Consider the following 12456-nt stretch of genomic DNA (forward strand, 5'->3'; position numbering starts at 1 on the left):
TCTATTAATGCAACAAGTGAAAAATAAGGTTTTTATAATTCAATGCAACATGTCTATCTAACATGGGAAAGTAAAGTAATATTATTATTTTTCAGCATCTAAGTGAAGAGAATGAACAATTAAGAATGGAAATATCTCGTGCTCAGTCGCAGTTAGATATTGCAATGGCCACTCAAGACAGTCAGCGAGGTGTAGTTGAAAGTGTGAATATGCAGCTAGGTGAACGTATAAAAGATTTATTAACTCTTCATCATGAATTGAACCACCTACTTACCACCTGAGGGGGGTCAGGTCGGGGGCCGCCTCCCCCTCCGCAGCAACACTCCAGTACTGGCCAGAAAAAAACTATTCGTCTCCAGGCTGTCTGGCATGTGTAGTAAGCGCGGGGATTATGGCTGCTTCTGACCTGGAAACACGCTACACTTTTTCTTTCCCTGTGACCCTAACTTATTACCTTTCATACCCAGTCATTACCATTCTTATAGCCCAGCTGCTTATTACTTGATTTTCTTGGTTTGTGAAAAGATGATCATTCAGAGCCTAGGGTAGGATCTGGAGTGTCTTGCTTGGGAAGCATTAAAGAGAAGGAACAAGGGACAATTCTCATCAGCCAGTAGAATTATCAATCATAAGCAAAATTTTTTATACAAGTAGCTTCTTGCTTTAGTTTTACTGGAAAATTGTAATTCTATCAATAATCTTGTGTTGATAAAATATTGTCATAAATCTCTATACTATTTATAGAGTAGAGTTTGAGAACTACTATAAATCATAATTTTGCTTCTTGAAACAAATTAGAAATGTAATTTGTTAAAAGTAAATATTTGATAATAGATATATGCCAAGTGTTGATAATAAATTTAACAGCTGTTCTTGGTTACAGTTGTTCAAATTAATTATGTCTAATCATTCTCATCAGCTTGTTTTTACTATCAGTTTTAATCAATATATTACTTTTTTTATTATTAAAGTCGAAACAACGTAACTGCCATTATCATTACTGTAAAAATCGCCCTCTCCTGCTATTGAATGTTTAGTTCATATTATCTTTGTAACCTAGAAAATTATTTAAATGCATTGAAGATAGTAATTAAATGCAGTTGATATTTCACATACTAGTCCTTGTTAGGCCAGAGAATTGGTTCCTTGTTTCTTCTGTTTAGCTTGTGTGTGTCTAGTCTGTGTAGTGGATTGTGTAATTTCACTGGTCTATTTTGATCTTCAGTTTGCCTTTTCCACTAATAACCAGCCAGTTCCTTCTATCCATTATGCATCACCGCTGCTTGAAATTGAGTGTTCAATTGAATAGATTCTAGAAATCCTATTTTACATTAAGCCTTCTGAAAGTCTTCCCTCTTTCTCATTTTTTGGCTTGTGGATAGTAAAGCCAGAAGGTTCAATGTTTATTTTAGAAGTAATATTTACAAATTTTGTAATAAATTTATTAAAAAATTGTGATTTTAACATTCAAGATTTTTCCAATGTTTTTATTTCAAGAGCTCAAAAATACTGACACAACTGTTGCCAAAATTAAAAGAATGTACTAGTGAACTCTCAAACAGGTTTTCAGTAATTAAGATCTCAGGTAAACAAAAGACTAGGTATAGGTGTGCTGCCTAAAGTTACATAACTTTGTTCATTCATTAAGGCTGATGTTTTTTGTTTCGTAAAACAGTCCTGCTGATGTTTGTGGCTCAGTCAAACTGAAGTATACCTCTGGAGAGAAGTTTTCCCTGTAGTTTTGAGTATAAATTTTGTATTTTTAATTTTTATACAATCTTTATTACAGATAGATATAATGATGATGCCTGCCTTCTTCCAGTTCCCTAATTCCCATAATGTAGTTTTTACATCTATAATACATTCTCTTAATAATTGATATGCATCAGAGTTGTGAGTTGCATTTCCCACCTGTGTAGAATTTTCCCTTCACATATACAGTAGTCACTTCAGTTTAATGCAGCAAATGGCAGTTGAATGCAACAATAGAAGTTGAATTCATGTTCAGTATTAAGATTTAAACATATTGTTGAATTCTTTTTAGGATACTAGACCCTATTAGCACTGAGACTTTCTGGTCTTCCTTCAAAAGTAATTAAGTAAAACTACTGTTGGTTGTATATTTTAGTAAATAAAGTCTCCTCATAGAAGAAGCGGGTCATGTCACGTAAACAGTGCAGTGTTCAAAACATAGGTTATAAGACTTTTTTTTTCTCCACGATAAAAAGGTGCACAAGTAAGATTCATATTTTGGTTTTTGATAATGACATTGCTAAAAGATTTTCTAACTGTCAAGAGAATGCGTTTGTGCGTTGGTGTGGATGTACTGCTGATTGTGAATCCATTTAATCTTTTTAACATTTTTAAGAAAAGACCCTTAGATTATGGATAGTTTTTATACAGCATATTTACTTGAATTTACATATGATGAATGTTCTTTGTATCTGAGGTTGAACTAAGAAGAATATTATAAGAAATTCAATCTATACTCATGATTTTGCATATGTTTATGAAATTATGTGAAAATTAATAGTAAGATTTTAATCATATTTCAGTTAATGGACACTTAAAATCTGTGCTTTAAGCTACAAGTCTATGGGAAATTCCTTTCCAACCTTTTGAGATTATAGAAGAGTGGCTAAACACAGTGTGTGTTTCATTGCAGAAAGAAATAGCTTCAGCCATTTAATATATTTCTATTTTTATTTATGCTATTATCTTCTTATTCTTTTTCTTGAAGAAAATCAAAAGCTGACTGTAAATGAGGTTAGCACCATAGTTATGAGGAGAATAAGTAATTAAATCACTTTTTTGGCTTTTTCTGGGTAGTGCATAGTTTGATTATTCATTTCACAAGGTCACTTGATGAAGGTAGGGATTCTAAGTAATACTAAATTGTTTTTATGTTTATGTATAAAAGGAAGGTAGGTTCCTAGAAGGCTCAAATGATGCTGATCTTATCACCTGTCTCCTTTACTTATCAGTACCTTGTGGTGAAAAGAATATTTATCTCAAGATGTCCATGAGGATATAAGTCTTTATTAGCTCTGAAACTTCATAATAATAATTCAATTTTTCATTTTCTTTCAAGTTTGGTAATTCTGAAGTTGCTGTTTTTTTTTCAAAGTTCTTATTTCCTGCAATTCTTCACTCTTTTATGAATGCATGACAGAATTCCATTACCTATATTTCAACATATTTTTCTATATGTTGCAAACCTGGAAACCACTCCCACATGACCCCGTCCTACCTTCCTTCCCCTCCCATTTCATATTGCTGCTTATCTTTCCCATCCCAATTCCCATACAGTCCTCACTCGACTACCTTGTCGTCTCTTGTTAGCGTGTATCTTAAGAAGAAGCTGCTGGAGGCCCAAAGAACTCTCATAGATTAGTTTTAAGTTTTTATTAATTTATGTTTATTATGCATTTCGTGAAACCCCAGTCATTTATTAAGTGCTTGCAAAAAGTCAGATTTGTATGTACTTAATACATTTTTATGGATGTGAAGATTAGTTATATACCTAACCTTCAAGATATTTTTTTTCATTTATTTATTCTGTGCGTGCGTTTGTTTGGATACTGCTCTATTACTAACTTACAAGGGTTTGTTTTGTCAGTACAAATGTTGAGTTAATGTCCGTTGTATATTGTACATATTATTTTCTTTGTGAGCTTTGAGTAGCTTTCTTGTTAGCCAGTAAATCTGGTCAAGTCTGTCATAATAATGTAAGCTAAATGTGTCACTTCACTCTCCAGATTTAGTATGTCACTTTCAGGTTACAGATCTGAATCTATGTTATTTACTGGTTTCTAAATGTACAATATTTTTTATTATGTTATTTGTTCTAATGCTTTTCAATATGGATGTGTTTATGTGTTTTAATAATGTGCTGCTCTATTATAGTCAATATAGCTCATAAGAGCACTAAGCTAGACCAGGAAATTGGTCCGTGGTAATTATTAGTTTAATTAATTAATAATTTTCTTATGTTAAGAATTTTGTCTTGTAAATCAAGTGTAATGTGTACCTCAGAAAAAAATTGCCTCATGAACTTTAAATTTTTTTAACTGTTAACAGGCTATTGTGCTTCCTTGCGATCAACACCAGCCAGTATGTTGATTTTGATTACGTAACAGCTTGAATAGCCAACTCTGTTGGGTAATATTCATGTTTTTAGTGAATTCGGCAATATTTGTAGTGATATTTTAAGACGGCTATTCGTGTAAAAATAAGGTGAGTAAATTTAAGAAGAAATTTTCTCTGCAAATTTACATTCATTTAAAAAGACTACAGTATTTATGATTTGTAAATATTTATCCCAAAATATTTAGACATTAGATTTATTATTTGAATGTTACATTTGCAGTACAGTATTCAAAAATTTACAAACCTGAAAGGAAAACCTCATTTTTTTTACAAATATGGGAAAAAACCCTTCTTAGCATAGAAGTATGACAAACATGATTCGTTGGCAAAGTGCATAAAATCTGTAGGCAGATTTTAGTACTTTGAAATCAATCGATCAACACTAAAGGCTTTATACAATTACTAGATCATATTGAAAGCACAGTAACCACTGGCAGATTTCAAAAGTCATGTAAATAAAATTTTGTTGAATGTGGATCAGTGGAAGATAGTGTCAACTGCTGATGCTATGGCTGAGTTGCACTTAAATACAGTGGTGCTCTGACATCAATCATCATAGCTAGTACAGTATATAGTTATTCTCCATAGCCTTCCTTCAAAGTTAATTTACACCCAATAATCTATGTGAAACTTGCCTTACGTCAGTGTTAGTTATTTTTAACTGACCCACACAGCTCTGTGTTCCCTCATCCTTGTGATCGTAATGTTGTGTGACTGTTGACAGTGTGCAAACATGTTTCTTCAAAAATTTGTTGGAAATTGTAATATATTTTTTTTTTCAATTATGCAGCATGTAATGTACTTCTGTAATCTATATTAGTAAAAGTTATTTGCTGCTAACATTATATTAGCTTTTGCTCATGCTTAGAACATTTTCAATCCTATTGTCAGAGCCATTCTTCTGCATTTGTTATTGTAGTACTTATGATAGTATAAGATTTTTATTCAAAAGAAAATTCACTACTGTTAGCATTCCATAGTGAGCTGTTTGGCTTCCGCTTACGTGATGCCGTCAGTCAAAATCTCATTGAGCAACAAGTTCTGTAAGTGTTGCTTTTCCTTGGAAATTTGTATGAATGTGAGTAATTTTTTTCCTTAAATACAATGAAAAATAGTCACAGCAGAGCACAAAAAGACATGAACTACAATGTCTTAAATTCAGTTTTGATATTTTTCATATTATGTAAGATACTTACATCTAAATGTATTAAGCAGTGCAGTATGAAATCTCGTGTTCTTAGGAAATCAGGATCAGATGTTAAAGGGTATTTTGCATGTGTTCATCAACTGCTTAGTTGTTAGTGTTTCAGGCCCTAGATCAGTTCCTGGTTATCTAATTCACAAGTTACATAGTGTTCTTTGTTTGGTCGCTCATGATATTGTCAATTTGTGACTCAAGTTGTTTTTACATAAACCATGTGTGCTACAGTAAACTAGATGTTCAGTTCCTGCAGATTTAATCAGGCTACACCAAAGCATTATTTTCAGCCAAATGCAAAGTTGCTGACCCTGGTGAAGTAATGGCTCTAACATTATCCTTTTTTATGTATTATATTTTTGTACTGCAAATATGGCCTAGGACAGTAAGCTAATAACACCAAAGGTACATAAAATTTTGTTAGTTGCTAAGGTGTAAATGTTATGAGGGCTGTCACAAGCAATGTCTGTACTACATAATTGTAATGATTATCATCCTTTACATAATGGGACAGTTAACATAAGCAAGACAAACTCAACCTATCCCTTGAATTTGAATTGACTGGTAAAAAATTGTTTACACTGATGAAGCCTATACACAAATTTTTATGAAGATTTCTTGGGAGAAATAACTGCAAGTTGTTTAAGAAATGGCCAATGTTCCTTATCAACATTAATTTCGTTATCATCCGATTGCCTATCAAATTATTAATTTTGCTATTTTTGCAATAATCTTATATCACCTTTGTGTTACTCAAGAAAATTTTTTCATTTGATACTAACATATTTTTCTTGAATATTACTTGATATTAAGAAGACTTGTTATGTATTGCAAGTACTTGGCTGAGAAGTTTACTAAAAATCTGAGAGCTTGTGATACAAGTGTATCTTCGTATCTTTACACTAAGATTTACACTTCTGAATTGTATAGTTTTAGGATTATTATCTATCTAAAGTTTGTGTACAGGTTAACTTTTCTATATTGCCTGCCATGTAGTATAAGACTGGAAAAAGTTACAGGTAAGAAATAGCTAAGCATATTGGAAGTGAGCAATAGGTACCCCAGCTGGTTCTACTTTTCTCACATAATTTAAATCTTATAACTATCCTGTTCGGTTGATTATTAGATATTCAAATTTATTTTGCAGGCAGTCAAAATACTGGGCCTATAATATGACTAGCAGTATCTACTGTATATGAAAGTTCACAAACAAGAGTCATTACCTCATCTGGGACAGCAAATATATAATTTATAATGTGCTTACAGAAGCTCAAACTTTTTATATGTTTTATTAATGTGATGATACTGTTAATATCTTGCTTTTTTAGAGGATGCCAAGCCAAGCAACCATTGTGCCGTGTTACTTATACCTACTGGGGATATTTTTGACATGAGGCAACTATGTTAATTTTTGGCAGGTTATTTTGGTTCTCATTTAAGATTTTTTGAAATGTGAAAGACAGTCATAAATATTGCATTTATAGTATAATGAGACAGTGTCTCCTTAGGTTTTTTAAGGTGTTACTTGTGAGCCACCATTAGTTTATTTTTTTCTTTTATAAATATATTGATATATAAATATATAAATATATATAAATGAATATATGAACATCTAGGTCATCAGCGTTCCATTGTAAAATAAATAAGGAGAGCTGATGAAGCCTTGGAGGTGGCTAGTGTCAAATCCTGTTTCTCTATGAAAACTCCCATAGTTCTAGTTCAGAGCTTTCAGAAACTTGGTCACATCTTTATTAAGTGTCCCAAATTAGTGTGTACCTTGTGTCTGATTATTATTATTAAATACTCACCACCTAGGGCTCTTGAGTTGGCAGTTGCAAGTTATTGTCTTTCTATTTGTTGGACTAGTTAGTAAGTATTTTTATGTTTAATTTATCATTTAATAGCAATACAGATTTTGAATCTCTTATTAATGCTCAAGAGTTACTTTCATTGTTCAAATCAATATGCCAGGTTTTCTTCACTTGTGTGCAGTACATATCAATTTCTTCAGAACTGCATGCTATGAAACTTTTCAAACAAACCTTACTTATCATAAATTAAATTGTGGCTAATCTAACTAATGACTTAAACATAGTCTGGATTTGGAAGAAGTTATTGATAACAGATTGATAGTAAAATTTTGTCATCACTCTTAGGGGTGGTATAATTTAATGATTACTGTATGTGATTCTAAGGTCGGTCATATTCAGTTTTTAAATTATATTCAGAATACTTGTGAAATATTAGCCAGGTAAAGTATTGAATCTCATGGGTCTAAACATTACTGGGTAAGTAGCTGTATGATAGTTTCTGATTTCAAGCTATGAAGCTTGAAATATAAACCAGTAATAATGGAATGGTAGCTAGTATCAGTTATTAACATTAAGGAATTAACTTGCATCTGCCAACCCAGTAAGTGTGTTCGCTGTACAAAGCTGTAAAAAGTGTTAGCCCTGAATAAGAGAAGAAATAAAATCTTATCTACAGTTATAGAATACTTTATATTTTATTAGGACCTGTAAATATGAGTTGTTCCAACACGGACTACTTACCTCGAACTACTTTCTTAGGAGTATCTGGGATCTCCACCCAACCGACCAGAGTTTTGTGTAGTTTACCCTACTCCTGTTTTCTATGAGGGGTAACCTCTGGGGGAGTGATACGCACCGAGGCGACCCTGGGTGAGAGCATGCTTGGTAACTTTGTGCTCTCCCTTATCCTTTCCCTTTGTGTTCCTGTGTCTTGCGGTGCCTTACTAGTGCGTAATGGAGCATCCCCGTCGTTGTCCTGGGCCTATGGCCGGTAAATCGTGTGGTGCTTTCCTGTCGAAACCTGAAGTTGACCCGCACTCCTTGTGTTCTTCGTGTAGGGGCAGTGTGTGTTCCCCTACAGCCACGTGTCCGGAGTACGAGTCCTGGAACGAGGTGCAGTGGGTGCATTACGGCACCAAGAAGAAGGCGTCTAAGAGATCGCCTAAGAAACCGAGCGTCTCTTCTCCTCTTGCTTCGCCGGGCGTATCGTCAGACAGAGCCACGCTGCCGCCTTCCCCTACCAAGAGTAGGGGACGAGGTAAGTCAGTTGCGGGGAAGAGGCCTGTGGCCCTTCCCCAGGAGTCTGAATTACGGGACAGTGGTGTTGTGGCGTCATTCCAGGCAAGTGAGGGGGGCCTGAGGGAGGGACGGGAGTATGTCCGGGGGACGGAACCCTGGTGCAAGCAGGGCCAGTCTCCTCAGATGATCCTATGTGGGGAAAAACTGTGCCTACCTCTTCTCCCGCCTGGTGGACGTGTTTTTCAAGTGCTTCCGCAACCGAGGGTTCCACCGAGAAGGAAGACTCGCTGCCGTCAGACTCCCCCGCATGGGTGCCGCCGATGACGCCCTTCAGGTCTCCGTTGAGGATGGAGGAAGGATTTGAAACCTGGTCCCCCATCGAGGAACTCCCACGCTCCCCTCCAGCGCCTTCAGCTACGTTTCCGTCCGTCTTCCTACAGCTACAGCCCTCTTTTCCCATCGAGCGACGCGTGGACCCACCAACAATGCTGCACGAGTCAGGCCCGCCTGTGAGAACATGCAAGTCGTCGGGCTCCTTGGTCGAGTCTTACTCATGCTCCTCAGAAGACGGAGCCCCGAGGGACCATAGAAGACGCCGTGAGAGGTCCTGCAGGAGACGTTCTCGTTCTCGCTCCCGATCTCGCCACGTGGTTAGGCGCTCCAGATCCCCCAGGAGGAAGTATAGAAGTGGCTCCCCGGGGGAAGAATGGGTCGTCATCCCTCGTAGCAAACTTTTAGAGATGTCAGCAGTTCCGGGCTCCTCGAGCTGGCTCTCAAGGGCTCGCTCACCAGTGAGGTACGTATCCAGCGGCAGATACGATCGACGGAGGGAGTCGTCTCTTCAGGTCCCAGCGGACAGGCATTAGTCCGCGAAGGTTCCAACTCCATCCGCCCAGCGGAGAGAGTCGCCCTTTCGGTCTGGCAGCCGCGTCCCGACCTCCAAATCAACGTCGAGTCGGCAGGAACGAGAAAAGCAACTCCCTTCGACGAGCAAGCCCGCATCTACCTGGACCTCCGTAAGCAGGGATAAGTCCAGGACGGAGGCCTCCGTCCTGATGGCGATGCCCATCCTACGCCCTGAGCCGCCGATGTTGGACCATTCCAAGATGATTCCTCCCCCCGCGTGGCAAACTCTGTCGGAGGACCTCTGTCACAGGCAGTGGAGCGTCCTACGGAGGAAATGGACAACAACGTAGAAGGTTCAGCAGCAGAAGTTTCGGCCTACAGGAGGGTAATAGGACTCATTAGGCGGCATCACAGACTGGACGAACCCGAGCCCCCCTCTGACGAAGTCTGGCTCTCGAGCCTCAGCAGGCTGGTTGATGCCCCGGTGCAGCAGAGACCCTCGCTAGCCCTGCCTTTGGCTAGGGATGTTAGGCTAGGTAGGGCTCACGTGAACAAGATCGTGGCCAACCATGCAGAAGCCCCCAAGACCCAGAGCTCCTTCAAGCTTCTTCAAATCCCAGAGCCGGTTTTACCTTCCTGAAGGGCATCGCGCAGGTCCCTGTACTGTGGAGCCAGCAGTCGCCATCCTGGGAGAAGGAGCAGCTGAAGAGAAGGCTACTACCGCCCCGGTCTGTTTCTCCCCTTCAGAAGCTGCCATGATGGAGGGGATAGCTAAGGACCTGGTGAATGTTTCCTCGTGGCTGGTAGGCTTTCAGTCCTCCTACGACCTCACTGTGCCGGAGAACCAGGCCTTACTGAAGGAGCTGATTAGCTCGGGAGGTAAAACCCCAAAGTTCCTCTCATACCAATCTATCGCGCAGGCCGCCAATTGGGTTCTGCGGAAAAGGGACACGGTGCTCAACAAGCTCGTAAGGAGGCTCCCAGACAGAGAAGCGAGGTCCCTGAGGAGCCTACCCCTGTGGGACGACTCAGTTTTCCCCCTGAAGGCAGTGGAAGAGACAGTAGAGATGGTCAGGAAGCTGAAGGATACGGGAGATTCCAGACCCCCTCCAGCGAGAAGTCCTACCCATAGAAGGGCACCCTCTGACGTCTCCCTTCCTCTTCGCGCCTCACCTAGTCAACCCAGGAGAGACGCCCCTTCTACGGCCTGGTCTCAGTCTTCGCAGCCCTCCCGTAGAGGAACGTCTTCAGCACAGTCAACCTTCAGGCCTTCTTATGCAGTAGCCAGAAGAGGTCGTTCAGGCCGCGCCTCTAGAAGGAGATAGGGAGAGAGGCCCCCTACTCCAGCCGAAGCCTCAGGTGGGGGGATGCCTCAAGCGTTCTTGGCAAGCATGGAGAGACCATAGATCAGATCCGTGGACTGTAGCAGTCCTGAAAGAAGGGTACAGGTTGCCCTTCCTGGCGGACCCCCCACCACTAATGCCAGATCAACAGGCAGAGTGGTTAGCACCCAAGGACCCCTTGAGAAGGATGGCCCTACAAGAGGAGGTCTCTGCGATGCTGGCGAAAGGGGCGATAGAACCAGTCAAGAACCCGGGCCCGGGGTTCTACAGCAGACTCTTCCTGGTGGAGAAAGCGACAGGGGCTGGAGACCAGTCATAGACCTCTCAGCCCTCAACAAGTTCGTGTGCAAGACCGACTTCAAGATGGACACCCCGAAGTCGGTCCTAGCGGCCTTGAGGGAGGGGGACTTCATGATGTCCATAGACCTCAAGGACGCATACTTCCAAATCCCTGTTCACCCCCTCCAGCAGGAAGTACCTAAGGGTGAAATGGGGTACCCAAGCGTTGCAGTTCAAGACCCTCTGCTTCGGTCTGTCCACAGCCCCTCAGGTCTTCACGAGGGTCTTCACAACAGTCTCAGCCTGGGCACACGAACAGGGCATCCGCCTGATTTGTTACCTGGACGACTGGTTGTTGCTTTCAGCCTCAGGGGAAGTACTGAGGGAGCAAGGTGCGAAGCTCATGCGGTTCTGCAGCGTCCTGGGTATCATCATCAACCTAGAGAAGTCCCAACTGATACCCTCCACCAGGATGACCTACGGTCCTGGACTCGCGGTTGGCGAGAGCTTTCCCTTCCGCGGAGAGACTAGACAACTTGGACCAGATCCTCCGGCCCTTCCTGTCGGACCAGCCCAGGAGAGCCAAGGACTGGCAAAGACTGATAGGTCACCTCATGTCATTAGAGAAGCTAGTCCCCCAAGGGAGTACAATGGAACCTGGAAGAGATCTGGAACCAGAGAGACTACCCCCACAAGGTGGTCCCGGTGTTCCCGGAGACGAAGGAAGTCCTAGAGTGGTGGCTCGCCAGATCGAACACCCTCAAGGGAATGCCCTTCGCAGCCGACCCTCCGGAGATGCTTCTGTTCACGGACGCATCCAAGGAGGGGTGGGGTGCCCATCTCCTCGGCAAGACAGCAAGAGGAAGTTGGACATACGAAGAGAAAAACCAGCACATAAACGTACTAGAGATGATGGCAGTGCGAAGAGCGTGCCTAGAGTTCGTCCATCGGCTCCGGGGAAACACCTTGGCACTGGTGTGCGACAACGCCACGGTGGTGGCCTACATAAAGAAACAAGGAGGACTAAAATCGAAGGAGTTTTGCGTCCTCACGATGGGACTGCTGGAATGGGCCGAAGAGGAACAGATCAAGATCTCAGCAAGGTTCATTCCAGGGAAGAGAAACGTCCTGGCCGATGGCCTCAGAAGAATGGGTCAAGTGGTAGGATCCGAGTGCTCCTTGCACCCGGAAGTGGCCAAGACCCTCATTCAGAAATGGGGCTCGGCAGTGTTGGACCTCTTCGCAACGAGACTGAACGCACAGCTCCCAGTGTTTTGTTCTCCTGAGCCAGATCCAAAAGTGGCGTTCGAGGACGACTAACAGCACCTTTGGGACAACCTCGACGTTTACGCCTTCCCTCCCTTCGGGATGCTCAGACAGGTCCTCAACAGGGTGAGGCGAGCAGACAACCTGTGGATGACTTTGGTAGCGCCCTGGTGGCCGGAGAGAGAGTGGTTCGCGGATCTAAAGGAACTGGCATGCCTTCCACCTAGGCCCCTTCCGGACAGGCCAGACTTTCTCCGGCAGCCCCACTTTCAAAGGTTCCACGAGAACCCTCGGTCCCTCCGCCTTCACGCGTGGAGGTTATTGA

The 12456-nt window shown here is 41.3% G+C and overlaps 1 protein-coding gene across 6 annotated transcripts in view; it reads left to right on the plus strand.

Moving 5' to 3' along the window:
* Window positions 1-7844, plus strand: part of homer (protein) — a 455167-nt gene extending 447323 nt beyond the window's left edge. For all 6 annotated transcript variants that reach the window (XM_068356886.1, XM_068356888.1, XM_068356891.1 and 3 more), the window contains one exon: window positions 96-7844. In XM_068356886.1, the coding sequence (XP_068212987.1) occupies window positions 96-281 (186 nt within the window). In that variant the 3' untranslated portion in view covers window positions 282-7844. The remainder of the gene's footprint in view (window positions 1-95) is intronic.
* Window positions 7845-12456: the final 4612 nt, after the last annotated feature.

Source organism: Palaemon carinicauda, chromosome 33, assembly GCF_036898095.1.
Source record: "Palaemon carinicauda isolate YSFRI2023 chromosome 33, ASM3689809v2, whole genome shotgun sequence".
NCBI classification, from domain to species: Eukaryota; Metazoa; Arthropoda; class Malacostraca; order Decapoda; family Palaemonidae; genus Palaemon; species Palaemon carinicauda.